This window comes from Nymphaea colorata, chromosome 2 (genome assembly GCF_008831285.2).
Source record: "Nymphaea colorata isolate Beijing-Zhang1983 chromosome 2, ASM883128v2, whole genome shotgun sequence".
NCBI classification, from domain to species: domain Eukaryota; kingdom Viridiplantae; phylum Streptophyta; class Magnoliopsida; order Nymphaeales; family Nymphaeaceae; genus Nymphaea; species Nymphaea colorata.
Genome location: NC_045139.1, coordinates 32,724,097 through 32,745,111, shown reverse-complemented (window position 1 = coordinate 32,745,111; position 21,015 = coordinate 32,724,097). Strand labels below are relative to the sequence as shown.

The following is a 21,015-nucleotide window of genomic DNA, read 5'->3' as shown; positions in this document are numbered from 1 at the left end:
ACATTGCAGGAACCGTTAGTTTCGCTTTTATTGGAAAAACACATTTGAACGAAAATGATCAAATTCATAAGCTCATTGAGAATGTCAAATTGCATAGAATGTAGTTAAATAATTAATTTTAAGGAGTTGGGTTCTTATATCTCACCTAAGTGGTCAAGAATTATTTTTTTTTTCTCGGTTTCTCGGTTTGGATGGAGAAACCCTCATAGTACACTATCCGGTTCAATGCATGAGGCCATGCATGGACGAAAGAAGGGGATTGTATGCCACAGATGCCCTTGATTCTTAATGTTTCAATATATGCCATAGATTTGTTATTGGCATAAGGCAGATGGGGAGTTTTGACCAAATTTTTGCTGAAAAGTTTCAAGCTCTGCACTTACTTTTTGCATGGAAGTCACGCATCCATGCAGTTTTTTCTTGAAAAAGCGGCCTCCACGTCAAACCCCCAAAGTCATATCCTTATAACATCAAGTGGTTTACTTGCTTAGAAGTTGGAAGTGTAGGTGGACTCATGATATATTTTTAACTCAATTATTGCATTACCATGGTATAAACATGAAATTCCAACCTCAGATCCCTTAAGTAGAAGCCGCCTTTGATTGGTATAGTTTACCTAATTCTTACCCGCGCTGTATTTTGATTTTCTTTTTGAAAGTGAAGCTATGAACATTGTTGGAAGTAACTACTGACAATGAATTTATCTATAGTTCATCTAAACTTCAACATCAAAAGAATTGAAGTTACATTACAAAAGGTAGACATGGACGTGCAAAAGAATACATAAAGCTAAGGCTCTCAGTCTCTAAGAAATTTCAATTAATTTTTAACGAGGCCGACGACGACCTGACTTTGTGGGCTATCATCTTCGTAGAGGAAGGAGGAGAGGAAATTGAAGAGATGAGAGAGCTTTACTACTTCTCCTCCTCCTCTTCTTCTTCTATAAAATTTCCTCATCCCCGCCGGACTCCTCCAGACCTGCCATGGCGCTCCCTGGTGTCTCCTTTCTGTCGTCGACCCTCCTCTTCTTCCTCGCTTTGCTTTTTCTCTTTCACCCATCCGTCAGTAAAACCACCTTCAGTTTTGAGCTCCACCACAAGTTCTCCGATCAGGTGCGCGAATGGGTGCGCTCCACCTCCGGCGTCTCCGTCGACAACTGGCCGCAGCCGGGGAGTCCCGAATACTACAATACCCTTTTCCATCATGATCGGCTGCTCCTTGGCCGTAATCTCGCCGCAAGAAGCAAACCTCCGGTTACCTTCCACGACGGGAACTTGACTCTTCATCTTCAGTTGGGATTGTACGTACACCCCTGCATCCATCTCGCTCTCTCTTCTTCTACCACTTAGGTTTTCGCTTGTTCTCACTTGCGTTTCTTTGTTCATTATGGTGACGGGGTGAAGTCTGCACTACGCCATGGTTGAAATTGGGACACCTGCAGTGAAGTTTCTAGTGGCGTTGGACACGGGCAGCGACCTCTTCTGGGTGCCATGTCAGTGCATCCAGTGTGCTAATTCCTCTTCACCACTCGTATGATTCCTTCACTTTCTGCTCTTTTTTCTTTTTCTGTTTCTTTTGTGATGTGATCGACATTCTTCATCCTTTTTGAGGCCTGAATTTGATTCGAATGGATTCTCCCAATCCCCGCTTCCGCATGAGGTTCGGTCCAGAGCATCATGGACCGCCCTGGATGGACCCACCGCATTTTTTCTTTCCTTTTCAAAAACCGTCAGATTTAAAGATGGACGGTTCCGTTTCCTTTCAAAAATATGTTGTGCCGAGATGCGCGTCCAGGACGCCTTACGTCTGAACATCTCTCCCAAACAAGGACCACATATATATATATATTTCATGAAATGGCGCTTGACTTTCAGGCGTAATTCCAAACATTTGGCCCTTGATTTTTCTATGATAAGATTGTTACCTTAGTTTTCTGTGGTGAAAGGGGAAGAAGTTGGTATGTATGTTATTATGAATATTCATAACCATTTTTCAAGCTTCTTTACAGTACCTCGTCCCTTATAGTTCTGTTTCTCACCTTCTTTGTACAACTCGTTTTTCCAATATGTAATAAGCTGTGAAAATTGTTTATCCGATGAAAATGTACAGATTAGTCATAATTTATATTTTCTCAAATTTTGCCTTGCGTGTTTTGTGTAATTCATTTTCAATTCATATATTTATAGTTCATATCATTTTTCTTATGAAATATGATTTTTTTTTTCTCTTGTTTTTTGGATTAGAGAAAGGTTGTTTTACAATTTGCAGACTTTGCTATATATTACGTTTTATTACTATATGTAATATGTGTCTATGACCAATACAAGCGGCAACCTTTTGGTTTCTGCTGGTTAGAAGAGCTCCAAATTTGAGTTGGGCATCATGCTATTGAAATGTTCTTACCATTTGTTTTGGGAGTGGTTGAAGGCCGCAACCACTGGGCATCCACCTCTGACGATATAGCGTTTACCAGTTATTAATTTCGAGTAGTTAGGAAGGAAGGTTGAAATTTTTGCAATTTTATTTGTTGATTCCCTTGCTTCAGGTTCAGGGTTTTACGAGTGGTGTTTATTCTCCTAATGTATCAACGACGGGCAAATATTTGCCTTGCAGTTCAGATCTATGTGATTCTCAAACTCTATGCTCTGGAACAAACAGCCAGTGCCCGTACAAGGTTGATTATGTCTCTGCAAATACTTCATCATCTGGTGTTCTGGTGGAGGATGTTCTCCACTTGATTACTGAAGACAGTCAACCAAAAGCAATCAATCCTTCAGTTGTCTTTGGGTACGATTATTTTTCTCATCAGCTTTCTTAAGTTATTTGTTGTCTAATGGAGTGGATTAAACAATGCTTACATCATTGAAATGCCATACAAGGAGCTTCTTTATGCCTTCTCTGATAAGCTTATTAAATTTACCTCATCATTCTTTCATCTAGTAACTCATACACATCCGCAAAATTTTTGTGAACTGAAATTTTAGACAGAATACTATTTGCAGCCAATAAGAGCATGAGCCTTAATGTTGTCTTTGTGTGTGTGATGTATGCCAAAGTTTGATCAAATTCTAGGGGAAATGAGAAAAAGATAGTTTTCTGGCCCTTAGAAAAAGGTCCAAGGTCTTCTAAATGCAATATTCAAGGTCAGACTGTTCAATGATATGTAAACTCTTAGTCTCACCAATATGTTTTCTGGAAAAGGTATAAACTACTGTAACAATGTCCTTGGTCATTTATTGCACGTCTTCAGCATAAATCTTTACGGAATACTTTTATGATGCAGATGTGGACGGATCCAGACCGGTGTCTTTCTGCGTGGCCCTGCTCTAAATGGGTTATTTGGGCTTGGTTTGGGAAACCAATCTGTCCCTAGCATTCTAGCCAATTCTGGCCTTATTGCGAATTCTTTCTCCATGTGTTTTGGTTCCGATGGTTTTGGAAGAATCAATTTTGGAGACAAGGGTAGCAGTGATCAAGAAGAAACTCCATTTGTTGTGGCTCAGTCACAGTGAGTGTCTCCTTTCTTTCGTGGACTATGGAAATCAATATTGAGTTGGTTTAGTGACTGGTTTGCTTTTGTGTTTCACCATTGGAAATAAATATGCAGCCCCACATACCAAATTAACGTTACTGACATACAAGTGGGAGCAAATGTCATTAGCATACGTCCAGGGCTCCTTCCTGTTTTTGATACTGGAACCTCCTTCACTTATTTAGCTGATCCACTATACACAGCTATTGGAGACAGTGTAATAAACTTATTCTACTCTTAATTCTTGAAAGTACCTTCAAGATGTTCTACTTAAATTCTTAGATATGTGGCATTACTTTTGCAGTTTAATAAGCAAGTCCAGGAGCCTCGTTCTACTCTTAACTCCACAACTCCGTTTGAGTATTGTTATGACATAAGGTAACCGATCTATCCATTCGTATGTTATTTTCTCTGTTGAAATATAAATAGCGAAACATGATATATATAATAATTTGTCTTCATGCAGTTCAAACCAAAACTCCATACTTATCCCAAAAATCAACATAACAATGAGTAGTGGAGCCAATTTTAATGTCTTGAATCCAATAGTTGTTTTAACCTCACAGGTACGTATTGTGTCAATATATGTCTTTGTGCTAGTGTGATCATGCCCGTTAACTCTTCACCATTCGCTTGTCATAATTTGCAGGGCCAAAATATGTATTGCCTAGCTATTGTGAAGAGTGATGGTTTGGACATTATTGGGCGTAAGTACCTATATCTCTCTCTCTTTCCGTGTGTGCACATCTACAGGCTCTATAAATTGCTTCATTTATCAAGAACTACTCAACCGTTAGAAACATTATGGGGATGCTACCTTAACATTCGTATAGCTTGACACCGAATACCTTGGTTATTTCTTCTGCAGAGAACTTCATGACGGGCCATCGGATTGTTTTTAACAGAGAGAAGGGCGTCTTAGGTTGGAAGGAGTTTAACTGTAAGTACAACCCGTTTTGATTCCTTTTAGCGGATCCTGGTTTCTGTGTCCTTGATTTTTTTCACCTGTCTTTTTTTCCTTCATCAGGCTATAAACACTGATGGAGCTGCTACACCATCGGTAAAGTCATCAGCTATGTCCCCCACATCTGCTGATACCCCAGTGCTGTCAACCTAGAAGACACAACAGCAGTTGGAAACAAAACCCGAATTCACGCAACATCTTCTGGTTATGCTTCACACCCAGCGTTTGTATACGTTTTCTTTACAATGTTGTCTATTTTAGCAAGTTTCTTTTAGTTTTCACCCCTCCCATCATTGTGTACACAATGATTATACGCGGATAAATCTGCCCTATTCCCATCCCTCTGTTTTCTAGGAACTCTTTAAAGTATATCTTTCAGCTGTTAGTTAATTTGAGGCATACCCTAAGACGTTTCAACATTGGAAGGAACTTCTTTTGTATTATAGAATGTTCCGTCTTAAATGGAAAGCATATCTACGTACTATTTATGCAAATTAATCTATTCCTAGAAAAGTTTTCTGCACCAGAGTACCTATGACATCCACTCTCTGCAATTATGTTTCAAAGCGGCTTAAGTTAAAACAACTAAATTTGTTCATTCATAGTTATACCGTGTCAGTAATGCAACCATATAGCAAATTCAAGCTACACAAAACCAACTCCATTTGATGTGCATTACTTTCGTATTAAAAAAACAGAAGCGAAAGAAAACTCGAGCAATGAAATGTAACAACTTACAAAAACACGTCAAGTGACAAGATTTCGCAACTCAAAAAGTTTTATAGGTTTCAGATCGTTTAGTATTTTATCAAAATGAAATCTCATTTAATTGCGGATGCAAGTGGGGTGCAGTACCCATGATATATTGGATTACGGACTCGATTTTGGAACCTTTAGCTACATCTGATAAAAATTTGAATCTGATTGATAATCGAATGCGGATTGATGCTTTCACAACCAATTGAATTTGGGTTTAATATCCAACGTAAACGGATACAGATCCGGTCTGATTACATATTCGGTTTTGGGAAAATAGCGTTGGAGTCTAAATCTAAATCCAAATCTATCCAGTTACATATAATCGAATTAATTGAGTTTATAAAAGCTGGATCCGAACCCCACCATTTTATCTTTGCCTCACTGTCGAATTAAAAAAAAAAAGTAATAAAAAGTGATGTTGGCATATATAAATGTATACAAATTTATATCTCCATATGCATACAAGAAAGAGAGAGAGAGAGAGAGAGAGAGAGAGAGAGAGAGAGAGAAATGACAAGAACCAGAACTTGGCCTCTACAGTGGCACGCCTGACTTCAAGATCAATACTTCTCAAGAACATGTGAATAACACCTTTCAAAACTCGAACTTAGGGTTTGGTTATTATACAGCACTTAACCCAACCGCGCTACTCGTAATTTAGTGAGAGACAGAATTAAGATTATTATATATACGGATTCTGAAAACATTACGGATTCTAAGAACAAAATGTCTTCCGTGTCAAACGCCCTCCACACACATGGTGTCTTATTGCTTTCTCATAAGCTACAGCTGCAAATCAGTAAAACTACTAACTATTGCTTTCTCCTTCTACAACAGAAGCTAGCGACATATTGCAAGGAAAACACGTGTTACTCAAACGTCGCCTGATCAAAATGCGTTGATTCAAAGACAGAAGGAATCAACTAGACAAAAAAAACCTGAAATCGATGCAAAAATTCGAGCTCAAAAGCAAATACTTATCAGGAAAACACTGAGGAGTCGTCGAAATAACAACTCACTAATCCTTCAGCTATGCTGCTGAAATCATGTTTGAGAAGTGAACATGCGGAAAGAAAAGAGGACATTCCCCTGAACAACGGACTTCCAAGAAGATTTCGTGGACAAAGCCGAGCTCCGGTTTCCTCTTTCCAGGTTTCACCAAGCAAGCTGGAAATTTTCAAATGAAGGGAAAAGAGCGACAAGCACGGACAGGGGCAAACATTGAACGGCATGTTCTGGACGGCGTTCCAGTCGAAATTACTAGAGGAAAAACAAGGAAAAAGTGAGAGTACATCTTACAGAACTAAAAGATTTGTTATGAGCCGTAAATGACGCCAGTGTCGATGAAAGCGAACGGTTTACGTGCAGATATTTCCGAATTAAATCAAAGAACTCAAATTCAGACACCGAGTGCCTAGGGGTTCAATCTCAACAAATTCGCTCCTTCCACCAAAAACTAAAAGATCTCGGGCCTCAAAAGGTTCCGGCGAGAGGCAAAACACACAGAAATCCAGAAATCTCCGCCAGAAGCTGAGCCGGCTGCATAAGCAAGCAAAAACCATGACCATGCAAAACGTTCTCGACGAACCACTAGAGTTTAGTGGAACGTCTACGCTAAGCAGAGAGATGACAAAAAAAACGAAAAGAAGCGCGCTCGAATTCGGAAATGGTCCAGAGAGTTTTTCCTTCGCAGCAGCAGAAATGGCTGCTCCTTCCGAAGCCCGAGACATGCTCCTAACTATTCTCCTTCCTCAGAGCCTTCTCCGGAAGAGAGAGAGAGAAAGAGATCTTCCACCTCCTCTGCGTCTTCTTCCTTCTGGGAAAGCGGGGGCTGCGTAGGACGACAGATGAGCTTATGAAAAAGTTTCACACGTGGCGCATTTATAGGGTGGGAGAATTTGCCTCCTGGGAAGAAATTTCTGAATTTATGGGGCCAGGAGAAGAATTTGTGACAGACAGGAAAGTGACACTACTGATAGGGAAATTTTCACTTAGGATTCTGCCTTTGTCTCATAATTCGGGAAGCATCGTCACTTTCTGATCTTTCACTTAGAACCTCGACGAAAATAATTGTACAAATTGGAGTGGTAGGGATGAATCTCACCACTGGAAAGGTATGTTGTGTGAACTGTAAAATAACTCCAAAGCTGGTAGAATTGTCTATTTTGACAAAAAGCAATATGAAAGGAATGAAACCCTAGTAGAAATTGGGTCAAATCATTATATGAGGAAATTCTCCATTATAGAATATCTATTCAATAAATAGTCCCTTATTGTGGTATGTGCTTTTGGTGGCTTAATATGTGAGGTGAAGGGCACTTGGGTCATTTAAAAAAAAGATATGTTTTCCCCGATTTTTTAATGCAATTCGGATTGATAACTCGATAGGTTCAAAATATATTTAATTTTGAAATTAATAGAAGTGTATTTTTTATTATTTTAGTGTGAAGAACTGAACACAAGCTAGATTTGCTGATTGTGACTTAGTCAATAACGTGCCGCTGAATTGGTAATTCTGTGGAAAAATCCATAAATTCATTGTTATTCACAATTTCTTCATGAATTCGCTGTTTAAGCGAATATTTATATGAACGGATGCAATTGGAAGAAAATATTGCTTCTTGGTATGCTGGGTGAAGTAAGCATCACTTTCTTGGTTTTTTTAATACATGAACGTGAGGTATGGAACTTTTCCTCCAAAACATTTTGAAGTCTATCGAACACCCATAGGATACACCCGCCTGTGTATTAGCTCTAACACCTTAATGAATGAAGCTCAAATCAAACAGTGATGGGTAAAATGATAAAAATGAGTGTCCCGAACATTTCAAGTTGGTCTATATGTTATTCTTTCTTCTTTTTGCAAATTATTATGGTACCAAGTTTCTTTATTGTTCTTACCAGTAGCAACTCCAAAATTTAAATTTATATAGCTGGCTTATGACAATACACTTATTTATGTATGTTGTGCTCTTTTTAGGTTGGGTTTGACCGTCTCTGTCTAGGCTTTATAAAAAAAGTATGTTTTGGGAGATTATTAGTTTTTTTGGATTTGAAGCTGCATGTTAAAAACCATAAATTTATAAATTTAAGGTCGAGTAGAGGGTTCGAACTTAAATCCATAAATATGAGATCCTAGGGATCTAGGATCACAGCAGATTTGATATCAATAATAGGATTTTAGATACACTGTTTGATTTGAGCTTCATTCATTAAGGTGTTAGAGCTAATACACTGGCGGGTGTATCCTATGGGTGTTTGATAGACTTCAAAAAGTTTTGGAGGAAAAGTTCCATACTTCACGTTCATGTATTAAAAAAACCAAGAAGGTGATGCTTACTTCACCCAGCAAACCAAGAAGCAATATTTTCTTCCAATGGCATCAGTTCATATGAATATTCGCTTAAACAGCGAATTCATGAAGAAATTGTGAATAACAATGAATTTATGGATTTTTCCACTGAATTACCAATTCAGCAGCACATTATTGACTAACTAAGTCCCAATCAGCAAATCTAGCTTGTGTTCAGTTCTTCACACTAAAATAATAAAAAAAACACTTTTATTAATTTCAAGATTAAATATATGTTGAAACTATCGACTTATCAATCCAAATTGCATTAAAAAATGGGGCCCAAAATATCTGTTTTTTTAAATGACACAAGTGCCCTTCACCTCACATAGTAAGCCACCATAAGCACATACCACAATAAGGGACTATTTATTGAATAGATATTCTATAATGGAGCATTTCCTCATATAATGATTTGACCCAATTTCTACTAGGGTTTCATTCCTTTCATATTGCTTTTTGTCAAAATAGAGGCTTCTTTCTGCTTTGTTGTTGGAAAGTAAGATGCAATATTTAAAAGCTGAGTTGGTTGGAACCGTGCATTGCGCACACCCTATATGTGTATATATGTGTGTGTGTTTCTTGAATCATGAATTTAGATGGTACCCAAATATGAACATAGAATCTAATCAAAAGCCAGCTTAGTAAAATAATTAGGGTAGCATATACAAAAGGTATATAGTGTGGCTAGAAAGGGCATACGTAGCTAGTCGGGCTAGGGGGAGGCAAGGGAAATTAAAGTATATTCATCCCCTAATTTCCCTTGCCTTCCCCTAGCCCGACTAGCTACGTATGCCCTTTCTATCCACACTATATACCTTTTGTATATGCTACCCTAATTATTTTACTAAGCTGGCTTTTGATTAGATTCTAAGTTCATATTTGGGTACCATTTGAATTCATGATTCAAGAAACACACGCACACACACACATATACACACATATAGGGTGTGCGCATGCAGGGTTCCAACCAACTCAGGTTTTAAATATTGCATCTTACTTTCCAACAACAAAGCAGAAAGAAGCCTCTATTTTGACAAAAAGCAATATGAAAGGAATGAAACCCTAGTAGAAATTGAGTCAAATCATTATATGAGGAAATGCTCCATTATAGAATATCTATTCAATAAATAGTCCCTTATTGTGGTATGTGCTTTTGGTGGCTTACTATGTGAGGTGAAGGGCAGTTGTGTCATTTAAAAAAACAGATACTTTGGTCATTTAAATATACCTAGCATGCATGCCAGCATAAGAAAAAAAGATCAGTCTATTCTTGAAGGGAAAATATATTATTTTATATGCTTGAAGCTCATTATTTCCCTTACAACTTGACATCATTCTTTCAGAGAAATTTGTTACCTAAAAGCATATTAAAAAATTGCAGACAGAAAATCTTGCCTTTTGTGTTCCACCTATTTGCAACTGTAGTGGGCGGTAGGAGTTGCATGTGGATGTCGATTATGTAAAATGGGAATAAGAACAGATTCCATATCAGCAAGAATGACTTTAATATATATTTAGGAAATAATGAGCTTCAAGCATTAAAGAAATGCACCTGCGAAGAGGGGGTATGAAGAAGGAGGTAGGAAGAGGAAGAGAGAATGAGAAGAGAGCAACAAAGAAACATCGGAATAAGAGGTACCCTTATAACATTAGAACTAGCAAGTCATCACAGTTTGCTAGCACCTCACTTTCATTGGCTACTCTACTCTTTTGTTCTACTTAAAAAGAATAAGAAACTTACCTGCAATACCCTTGGAAGCTCTCAAAAAACATGAGAAATTAAAAAAAATGAAAAGAAAGAAAGTAGGATATTAATGTATTTTTTCACCATGGAAGGCTACCATTAACCTCAAGGATCAATAGTGTGGGATTTGATATTTATACTCGCTGTTTAAAATAATCTCTAGATATTTTTCCCTGCTTTGTTTGCAACTCCATCTCGACGACCCTTCCTGTTGTTAGCAATCCTATTATTATCTTCATTGGTTTTTATCTTCATAGATGTCATTTCTTTATGGGCTGCAGCATTATCTTTAACAATAATGGCCTTCCTGTTCTTGGGAACATCTTATTTCGTAATGTTAGATATTTTGCAAGATGCTTTCCATTTTCATTTTCCCTCAATACCTGTAAAGACCAAGAGATATTTCAAATGAATTGATTTTGCAACACCAGGTTGATGACTGGCCTTTTTTATAACAATGTCATTATTATTTTTACTAGTGTCTGGAGATATCATTCGCTTATACGTCACAACAACAATTTTTAATAATATCACAATTCCTTTTGGTGTACAAATCTTGTTTGATAATGTTAAATATTTTGCATCACACATTTCATTTTCGTTCTCCATCAAATTGAATGACGAGTTAGGAAAGTTGAAGTTTGTGAAGCGGGACCGAGCCTTCACTTTGTTGAAGATGGCAACAATCGCTTGGTTGTCAAGAGCCTTTCATTGAAGCCTAAATGATCATCCTCAACGAGTATTCCTCATTATTTATCGTTGTTATTTTCCATCACAACTTGAGCGTTGTGTTAAGATTATGATTAATCTGCATTGCATACAACATGTTGGGATTTTTCCTTTTCTAGTACCTTATTAAAAAAAACACAAAAAATAACAAAAAGCAGGAGATTTAACTGCCAAGGGAATTAAGAGAGCCAGAAAATTTTCTCATGGTAAATTAAAGTTTCTAAATTTTGACATGTGTCGAAATATCATTTTTCAAATTTTTTTATATATGACAAGTGAAATTTTCTAAAATTTAGACGTATTTTTTTTTAAAATTGAGGTGAGGCCATAGCCCATCCACCCAAAGGGAACCCACCATTGACCTTAAAAGTCCAAAGTGTGAGAACTGTAATGAGAATTTCTGAAGCTTCTGATATTTTTCACTATTTTTTTTTTCCATGGCAAGTCGATGCTCTTATGTGATACAATATTGTCTTTAACAATAATAATAACCTTTTAATGCAAAGATCATGTTCAATAACATTAAATACTTTGCATAATGCCCACATTTTTTTGTGGGCGGAGTTGTGTACCATTAGGCAGGGCATCATGAGAGGGCGTGGTCATTCATAAGATTTAGCAACCAATTGAGCAAATTAAATTCTAAAACAGTTCCAAGAATTTGTAAAAATGTCCAAATATCACTGCCAATACTCTTGCTCAGAATATGAAACTAGTTAAGTCAATCTAGGTTTGGTAAATAGAACTCTAGAAATATATATATATATATATATATATATATATATATATATATATATATATATATATATATATATATATATATATATATCTTCTCTTCTAGTAGTTACTTGTCATTTAGTACTTTCAGTATTAAAATGCAATTATCTTTTAAAATACAAATGATTTTCGAGCGTGGTAAAATGGGTGAGAATTTTGAGTATGTCTTTTAAATGTACTCTTTCTCATAAAATTTTGACACCCGTGACCTTATGGTTTAGACAATTCACTTACATTTATGTTGTAAAAATTCAAATTGTGTGTACAAGGGTATTTGGGTCATTTCGTTCGTTTCTTGTGGTCATTGTCGAGTAATGAACAATGATTCATCGATCTCGTAGAAAAATACGAATGCAATAGCACAGCAGGGATTCAGAAATTAATTATAAAAGCAATCAATCCTTCAGTTGTCTTTGGGTGCTATTATTTTCTCATCAGCTTTCTTTAAGTTATTTGTTGTCTAATGGAGTGGATTAAACAATGCTTACATCATTGAAATGCCATACAAGGAGCTTCTTTATGCCTTCTCTGCTAAGCTTATTAAATTTTAGACAGAACACTGTTTGCAGCCGTATGCAATACGAGCATGAACATGAATGTTGTCTTTGTGAGTGTGATGTATGCTAAAGTTTGATCACAGGTTGTTAACTAACTTCTTTTGTATCTGTCTTTCTTATAAATGGTGAAATAAATGATTCATACAAGGGAGCAAACTGGATTATAGGAATTTTTGTTATGGTAAAACTTTGTTTGAAACGTGCTTTTACAGAGGTAACCAATGTAAGAGTATGACTTCCCTCTAGAAACAGTCAAACTAACAGAATAAAAATGGCTTTTAGAGAAGCCCATGAACATGGAAATTCCAGATAGATGGCTGACAGGGACTCATGGCTGCTCATGCACGTCACATTTACAAAATTCTAGTGGTGCGAAGGAAGCGGCATCTTTGGTTAACATGAGTATAACATCTTGAAAATTATTTTCAGACTTATCCCTGGAAAAATAATATCTTAGATATGTTTAATTTCTACAAAAAGGATTAGCACCATTGCAGAAAAAAAATATGTTAAAAACTTGAAGTGATTAACCTTGAACATTAGCCGCTAGAACTTTGTAGTTTGTATCTCCTCTCAGTTTGCAGTATAAGCTTTGTGAGAAGCGGGCGCACCAGATCCATCTTACAAGTCAACTTGCAGTCGCTTGAGTTGGGCATAGAACCGACCTTCCTTTTCAGGCACTTGACCAGTGACATGAGTTCAACTTTCTCTTTCTTAATCTCTTGCTTATCATCATCTTTCCTCCCCGGCTGCTCTGCTTCCTCTGGCACCTCATCAACGATGCCCTTCTGCTTGCGAGTAAATAAGCAGCACTCCTGCAACAGCAACAGCCAGCAATTTTGCAGCTTAAGAGGACGAAGTGTAAACGATAATTTCCCTTTTCTACTTTATCCCTGTGCAAAGTTAGTCACACTGCACGATCAAAGGTGGGGAAACATGGGTCACCTTAATTCCACGGTATGCTCTGTGTGCACATATGCATGCACGGGCATCTGATAGTGCTTGTGTCTATCTATATGTGCATGTGTGTGTTTGTGTGCATGTGTGAACCATCCTTAATATAAAAATGTTGGTCTTCGGGAGAAAGTATATGTCACTTTACGAAACCAGATAATGACTCCATTTCCTTTTATATCGAGGATCTGTTGGGTCTAACGCATAGAGTGGGGAAGTGAACAAAGCCGGCACTGCAGCCGAAGCTGCAAGTTTTTACTCAGTCTAGATTTCCATTAATTTCCCTTTTGTTCTTCGAGTGCATGAGGAGATCATTCATTACTGCTTTTAAATTCATCCCTTCCCTTCTGGTCTCGCATTGGGAAAAAACATTTACTTCTGCTTTCATTTGTTAATGAATAAGAAAGAGAAACCCATCTTCTTACAGTTGGTTTATACATGCCAATTCTCGGCGTCATCTTGGAAAAGAATTTCCCACTTGCTCTACGTAGAATTAGCATTTTGAACTGAAAGAAACTTCTTTTCAGATTCTTGTCCGGCTGGGACGAGTCTCGGAAGCGAGAAATTTTTGGGAATGGGGATCTGTTGTATAAATTTTTATTTCTAAAGGGACACAACATATATCAATAAGTAATATAATTGTAAGACATCTATATAAAATAAACAAGTTTTGTTGCTGGTGCACACGCCAACCTATATGTAGCTCCGATATTGAGGTGGAGCATCTTGAGGTTATCTCAACCCTTTAGGCAATGCCACAACTAAGAAGAGCAAAGAAAGATTTTGTATAGTTTGGAACAGAATAGCTCATGTTGTCTTAAGGGGCTTGGTGCAACTCACACTTTCGTAGTCAATATCATGACTTAATGTGTTATTTTTCTGAACTGCAAACAATAAACGCCAAATTGATGTACTATAGGTTCCTCAAACCCCAAAACAAGTCAATTGAATGTTTTAAGTAGTAGATGATCTCTTACGTAAACATTAAAATGAAAAAAAAAAGATTAAAATGGTTGAGTCGTTTCCAGATTTTATTAAATTCAATTAATTGCATTTACTTTAACTGGATTTGGATTTAGATTTAGGCCCAGAGGTTACTTTTCCAAAAACCAATATGTAATCGGGCCAAATCTGTATCCGATTTCAGTCTGATATTAAACTCAAATTTCAATTGGTTGTGAGTGTATCTAATTCAGATCAAGCGAAAAGTTTTCAAAATCTAGTCAGAACATATCACTGGACATCTTCACTGCACGCATATTTACATACCTAATAATTAAATGAGATATATCATAACTGGTAAAATAATCTGCCATCTGAAATTCATAAAATTTTGTAAGTTGTGAAATCTTGTCACTTGATGCGTAACATTTTGGAAGTTGTTAAATCTCATTGCTTGACCTTTCATTTTCTTTCCTTTGATCTTTTTTTTTTCTTAAAAGTAATTCACATCAAATACAGTTGAAGAGGGTTAAACACACAAGTTGAAGTGCATGAGGGCGGCGCTCGAAGTATCAAAAGTAGACCCTATAACTTAAGATGTCGTTTAGCAAATGGAATACTTTGTAAGTGTTTCTTGAATCTGCACTCAAAAGTGCGACAAATTCATTGACACCTAGTTTTCATGTTTCATAAATCTGCCTAGATTTTTATGGTAGATTTATGCAACGCACACATAATGTTTCAATTGCCAAACAACTTCTAAAGAGAGAAGGGATTTAGTGGAAGTTTCGGCTCTATGTTGGTTAGGTCTCCTCCGTTCACCCTGAAGTCAAACGCAATTGGCTTTGGGTATCTAAAATCTGTTTAATGCAGGTTATCATCATTCATATGGTATAACTACCAACGAATAAATTTAGTCGTTTAAATTAGGTTGATGCTGACATAGATTTTAAGTGTCTAGACCTGACCTGTACTCTTAGTTACTCAACTTAAAGAATGTTTAGTCAAAATAATGTTGTCCTTCTCAAAATATATGTTCTTAAAATTAAAACATATTGGAAGAACGCCATATTATGTTTCAATAAACCTCATAAGATCATTATGAATGTTGTTCCTAAATCAAATAATATCGCTTCATTCCCTCGTGAAGTATAAATTTGACATGTTTAATTAATATTAGAGAACCCATTTTGGGATGTCATAAATGAAAGTCCTTCTTAATTTGTCTATCTTGTGTAACAAGAAGTTGTACAAGAATTTGTCCACTTAAATTCCCATTTTATGTTGGTTATTTATCATACATTTACTTCACTCTAGTCAAATATTAGAATCACGAACAAAATTGTGGAAGAAGTCAATTAACTTAACTGGGCTTTTGCGTGATATCCCTGAAATTTCTTTTCATTGAAATTAGAAAAAAAAAATCAAATACTTATCTTATGGTTCATTTCACTTTAATAGAGTATTTGAACCAAGAAAATTTACATAAGAAATTAAACTAAAATGAAATTTAAATCCTATATTCCTTGTTTTTATGTGTAATTAATATCACAAACTCAAGTTAAGTTTGTTTGAAACATACTTTTTGATTAAAATGTTTGTGGAATAAAGCAATAAAATTTCTTCATCAAATACACATGAGGAATATTTCATCTTATTATCTACCTAAAAGCCGAAGCTCCTCCATTTCCTCTCATGTCCTTAAGGTGTTAGCCTTTTTTTTCAGTGTTTTAAGGTGACGTCTTTCATATGTATATTGTGCCCTTTTTATTTATGTATATCGGAAGAAAATATTGCTTCTTGGTATGCTGGGTGAAGTAAGCATCACTTTCTTGGTTTTTTTAATACATGAACGTGAAGTATGGAACTTTTCCTCCAAAACTTTTTGAAGTCTATCAAACACCCATAGGATTCACCCGCCAGTGTATTAGCTCTAACACCTTAATGAATGAAGCTCAAATCAAACAGTGTATCTAAAATCCAATTATTGATCTGAAATCTGCAGTGATCCTAGATCCCTAGGATCTCATATTCGTGGATTTAAGTTCGAACCCTACTCAACCTTAAATTTATAAATTTATGGTTTTTAACATGCAGCTTCAAATTCAAAAAAACTGATAATCTCCGAAAACATACTTCATACTTTTTTTTATGAGACGGTCAAACCCAACCTAAAAAGAGCACAATATACATAAATTTAAATTTTGGGGTTGCTACTGGTAAGAACAATAAAGAAACTTGGTACCATAATAATTTGCAAAAAGAAGAAGGAATAACATATAGACCGACTTGACATTACAATGCTTTCCCATCACTGAGAAGAAGACTGCGTTTGATTTGGGGGTAAGCTGCAAGCACCTGAGTACATTTAGATGATATTCGGCTTTGGATCTGATACAACCAAAAAATGTCAAAACCCTTCTTTCTCATCCAGCCATTTGCAACCCTTGGTTGAAGAAGCCCCTGTTTCCTCATTCATTTGTTTTCTTCAAGAAGCATTAGATCCAAGGCCGATCTGGGATCCGTTCTTAGAAAAATCCATTTCTTAAACGAAGAATGGATTTCAAACTCCTTTACATTGAGAAACAGTTCTGATATGAGATCCACGGTTTCCAAATCTGGATAGATATTATATAAGTGATGTATGTACCCTAGCATGCATGCCAGCATAAAAAAAAAAAAAAAGGATCAGTCTATTCTTGAAGGGAAAAGATATTATTTTATATGCTTGAAGCTCATTACTTCCCTTACAACTTGACATCCTTCTTTCAGAGAAATTTTTTACCTCAAAGCATATTAAAAAATTGCAGACAGAAAATCTTGCTTTTTGTGTTCCACCTATTTTATTTGCAACTGTAGTGGGCGGTAGGAGTTGCATGTGGATGTTGATTATGTAAAATGGGAATAAGAACAGATTTCATATCAACAAGAATGACTTTAATATATATTTCAGAAATGTAAGAGACACAATTTATATTTATCAATTTGCTCCAATTTTTATATTTTCAGCCATAACGTCTATATTATGAATTTGCACCAATTTTTCGGTAGGTCAAACCGGCTCCACAATTGAACATATTTTTCCAATTTCTTATTTCTAGAGGTTTGATGTAATTTAAAAGTGGAGTTTTTCCCAAAATTGCATAAATTATGTGGTTGTATTTTAAAAGTCCAATTTGTACAGTTATTTTCGTCGAGATTCTAATTATGTGATATAAGTTTTCATGGTTGAAAAACATGACATCTCCTATATATATGATGGACACAGTTTTATAACATATCAAATTTCATGAGGGATAATACTTCTATATAGTCAAATCCCTTTCTAAAATTTGACGGGTTTCACAAATGTATTCCCGAGCAACTATAGTAAAACTTTTGTAAGTAAACACACTCAAGCATGATATTTAGGGCTGCACAAGATTCGAGTCAAGCCTAAGCTTGGCCAGCTCGAGCTTGACTTGGCTGAAAAAAACTCTAACTCGAGCATAGCAAGCTCGAGCCCAACTGGACTACACAAAATCAAGTTCGATCTCGACTCGTTTTACCCATTTAACTCGTTTAAGTGTTAACTCGTGTAGGCATTGTTAAATGGATTTGGGATTAACAACGAAGAAGCATAAGTTATAGTAAATGTATTAGTGACACTTTTTCTTCATGTTGAAGCTCCACAATTGCACGGACGGACAATTTGGGTCCGTGTCCCTTTAACTTCCTAGTTCTATATATGTCAGTGTCGATGCTTTAGATTTCAGTTTTACTAATTAGGAACGTTAGAAGAATGGGTGAACATGAATTTAAAGAAGATGTTTTCATTTGTTAGAATTTGAGAATAATATCTATTAATGACACAGTTAATGCGATTACAAATAAAAACAAACTCTAACTCATTAAGTCTAATGCACAAACACTTTATATACATCCAAATGACCCAAAGAGAGAGAAACAGAGAGAAAAGCCTTAAAGAAATGTACGTACGAGGAGGGGGGTGCGAAGAAGGAGGTAGGGAGAGGAAGAGAGAATGAGAAGGGAGCAACAGAGAAACAGCAGAAGAAGAAGAGGTAGCATTATAACATAAGAACTAGCATTTACCCTTTAAAAAAACAACACTCTACTCTTTTGTTCTACTTAAAAAGAATAAGAAACCTACCTGCAATACCCTTAAAAGCTCTAGAAAAACATGAGAAATTTAAAAAAATGAAAAGAAAGAAAATAGGATCTAATGTGTTTTTTCACCATTGAAGGCTACCATTGACCTCAAGGATCAATGGTGTGAGATTTGATATTTATACTTGCAGTTTAAAATAATCTCTAGATATTTTTCCCTGCTTTGTTTGCAACTCCAGCTCGATGACCCTTCCTGTTGTTAGCAATCCTATTATTATCCTCATTGGGTTTTATCTTCTTAGATATCTTTTCTTTATGGGCTGCAACATTATCTTTAATAATAATGACCTTCCAGTTCTTGGGAACATCCTATTTCATAATGTTGGATATTTTGCAAGATGCTTTCCATTTTGATCTCCCTCAATACCTGTAAAGACCAAGAGATATTTCAAATGATTTGTTTTTGCTATACTCGATGACTGGCCTTTTTTATAACAATGTCATTATTATTTTTTACAAGTGTCTGCAGATATCATTCGCTTATACGTCACGACAACAATTTTTAATAATATCACAATTCCTTTTGCTGTACAAATCTTGTTTGATAATGTTAAATATCACATTTCATTTTCTCCATCAAATTTCATTTCATCCTGTATTTTTGAAAAAAATTTCAAAAAAATTTACCACGTTAAATTCTTCCCTATGCATCAAACGCCCCCCTAAATGACGAGTTAGGAAAGTTGAAGTTTGTGAAGCCGGACCGAGCCTTCACTTTGTTGAAGACAATCGCTTGGTTGTCTACCGCCCTTCATTGAAGCCCAAATGATCATCCTCAGCAAGTATTCTTCATTATTTGTCGTTGTTATTTTCCATCCTAACTTGAGAATTGTGTTAAGATTATGATTAATCTGCATTGCATACAACATGTAGGGATTAAAGTTTCTATAAATTGCTTCATTTATCAGGAACTACTCAACCGATAGAAACAGTATGGGGATGCTACCTTAACATTCGTATAGCTTGACACCGAATACCTTGGTCGTTTCTTCTGCAGAGAACTTCACGACAGGCCATTGGATTGTTTTTACCAGAGAGAAGGGCGTCTTAGGTTGGAAGGAGTTTAACTGTAAGTACAACCCGTTTTGATTCCTTTTAGTGGATCCTGGTTTCTCTGTCCTTGATTTTTCACCAGTCTTTTTTGCCTTCATCAGGCTATAATACTGATGGAGCTGCTCTACCATCGGTAAATTCACCAGCTATGTCCCCTACATCTGCTGTTAGCCCGTGCTGTCAATCCAGAAGACAAATCGAGTGGACCGGTTTTGGCAGTATCACATAGAGTACCGTTTGCGAGTGGAGTTATTATAAACAAATAGAGTTCCTAAAACTCGAACTTGACTCATTTATCATTTTTAGTGTCTTTGTAAGTTCAAACTCTGCTTCTTTATAAACAAATCGAGCACGAGCCGAGCTTTTTTGAGTAAGTTCGAGTCGAGCCCCGAGTTGGCTCTGCTCGTTGTATTGACAAATCGAGTGGACCGGTTTTGGCAGTATCACATAGAGTACCGCTTTCCGAGTAGAGTTATTATAAACAAATCGAGTTCCTTAAACTCGAACTTGACTCATTTATCATTTTTAGTGTCTTTGTAAGTTCAAACTCTGATCGAGCACAAGCCAAGCTTTTTTGAGTAAGTTCGAGCACAAGCCGAGCTTTTTTGAGTAAGTTCAAATCGAGCCCCGAGTTGGCTCTGCTCGTTGTATTGATATTGACCACAAAAACCAAACCGCCTTGAGTGTGAGTCATCGTGCCACCCCTTGAGACAACATCAAGTACATTGTTTAGAAATATACAAAATCTCTTTTTTTGCTATGCTTAGTTGCAGCATTGCCTAAACGCCTGAGACATCCAACTCACTAGCATAGCTACATATAGGCTGGCGTGGGCACCAGCAACAAAATTTTTGTTTATTTTTAGATAGATGTCTTACAATTATTTACTTATTTATATATGTTGCGTCCGTTTAAAAATATAAATTTATACAACAGCGCCCCATAGCCAAAAATTTCTCCCTCCACCCAACCACCTCCTCAGCAACCCGACTTCAGCCGGGAACATTTCTCCAGAGGCTGCTCACCTTTTCGATCCGAAACACGTCCCGGCCGGCCAAGAATCTGGAAAGAAGTTTCTTTCAGTTCAAAAATACCAATTCTACGTAGAGCAGTGGTAAATTCTTTGCCAAGATGACGCCAAGAATTGGCATGTATCAAGTAACTGTAAGAAGATGGGTTCCTCTTTCTTATTCATTAACTAATGAAAAGCAGAAGTTAATGTTTTTTCCCCAGTGCGAGACCAGAAGGAAAGGGATGAATTTAAAAGCAGTAATGAATGATCTCCTCATGCACTAGAAGAACAAAAGGGAAATTGATGGAAATCAAGACTGAGTAAAAACTTGCAGCTTCGGCTGCAGTGCCGGCTTTGTTCACTTCCCCACTCTATGCGTTAGACCCAACAGATCCTCGATATAAAAGGAAATGGAGTCATTATCTGGTTTCGTAAAGTGACATATACTTTCTCCCGAAGACCAACATTCT

At 36.5% G+C, this 21,015-nt stretch overlaps 1 protein-coding gene across 1 annotated transcript; it reads left to right on the top strand.

Annotated features, from left to right (window-relative positions):
• The first annotated feature begins 902 nt into the window (after nucleotides 1-902).
• LOC116248321 (aspartyl protease family protein 1-like) lies at nucleotides 903-4,990 on the top strand. The gene is made up of 10 exons (XM_031621056.2): nucleotides 903-1,300; nucleotides 1,404-1,530; nucleotides 2,546-2,787; nucleotides 3,284-3,508; nucleotides 3,608-3,749; nucleotides 3,837-3,910; nucleotides 3,999-4,098; nucleotides 4,182-4,239; nucleotides 4,401-4,472; nucleotides 4,560-4,990. The coding sequence occupies exons 1-10, from the start codon at nucleotides 984-986 to the stop codon at nucleotides 4,571-4,573; spliced, it is 1,371 nt and encodes a 456-aa protein (XP_031476916.1). The 5' UTR covers nucleotides 903-983; the 3' UTR covers nucleotides 4,574-4,990.
• The last annotated feature ends 16,025 nt before the right edge of the window (nucleotides 4,991-21,015 follow it).

Coding starts and splice junctions, on each gene's coding strand:
- LOC116248321 (XM_031621056.2), top strand. CDS start 984: ATGGCGCTCCCTGGTGTCTCCTTTCTGTCGTCGACCCTCCTCTTCTTC. Junction 1,301..1,403: donor CTTCATCTTCAGTTGGGATT/GTACGTACACCC, acceptor GACGGGGTGAAG/TCTGCACTACGCCATGGTTG. Junction 2,788..3,283: donor AATCCTTCAGTTGTCTTTGG/GTACGATTATTT, acceptor TTTATGATGCAG/ATGTGGACGGATCCAGACCG.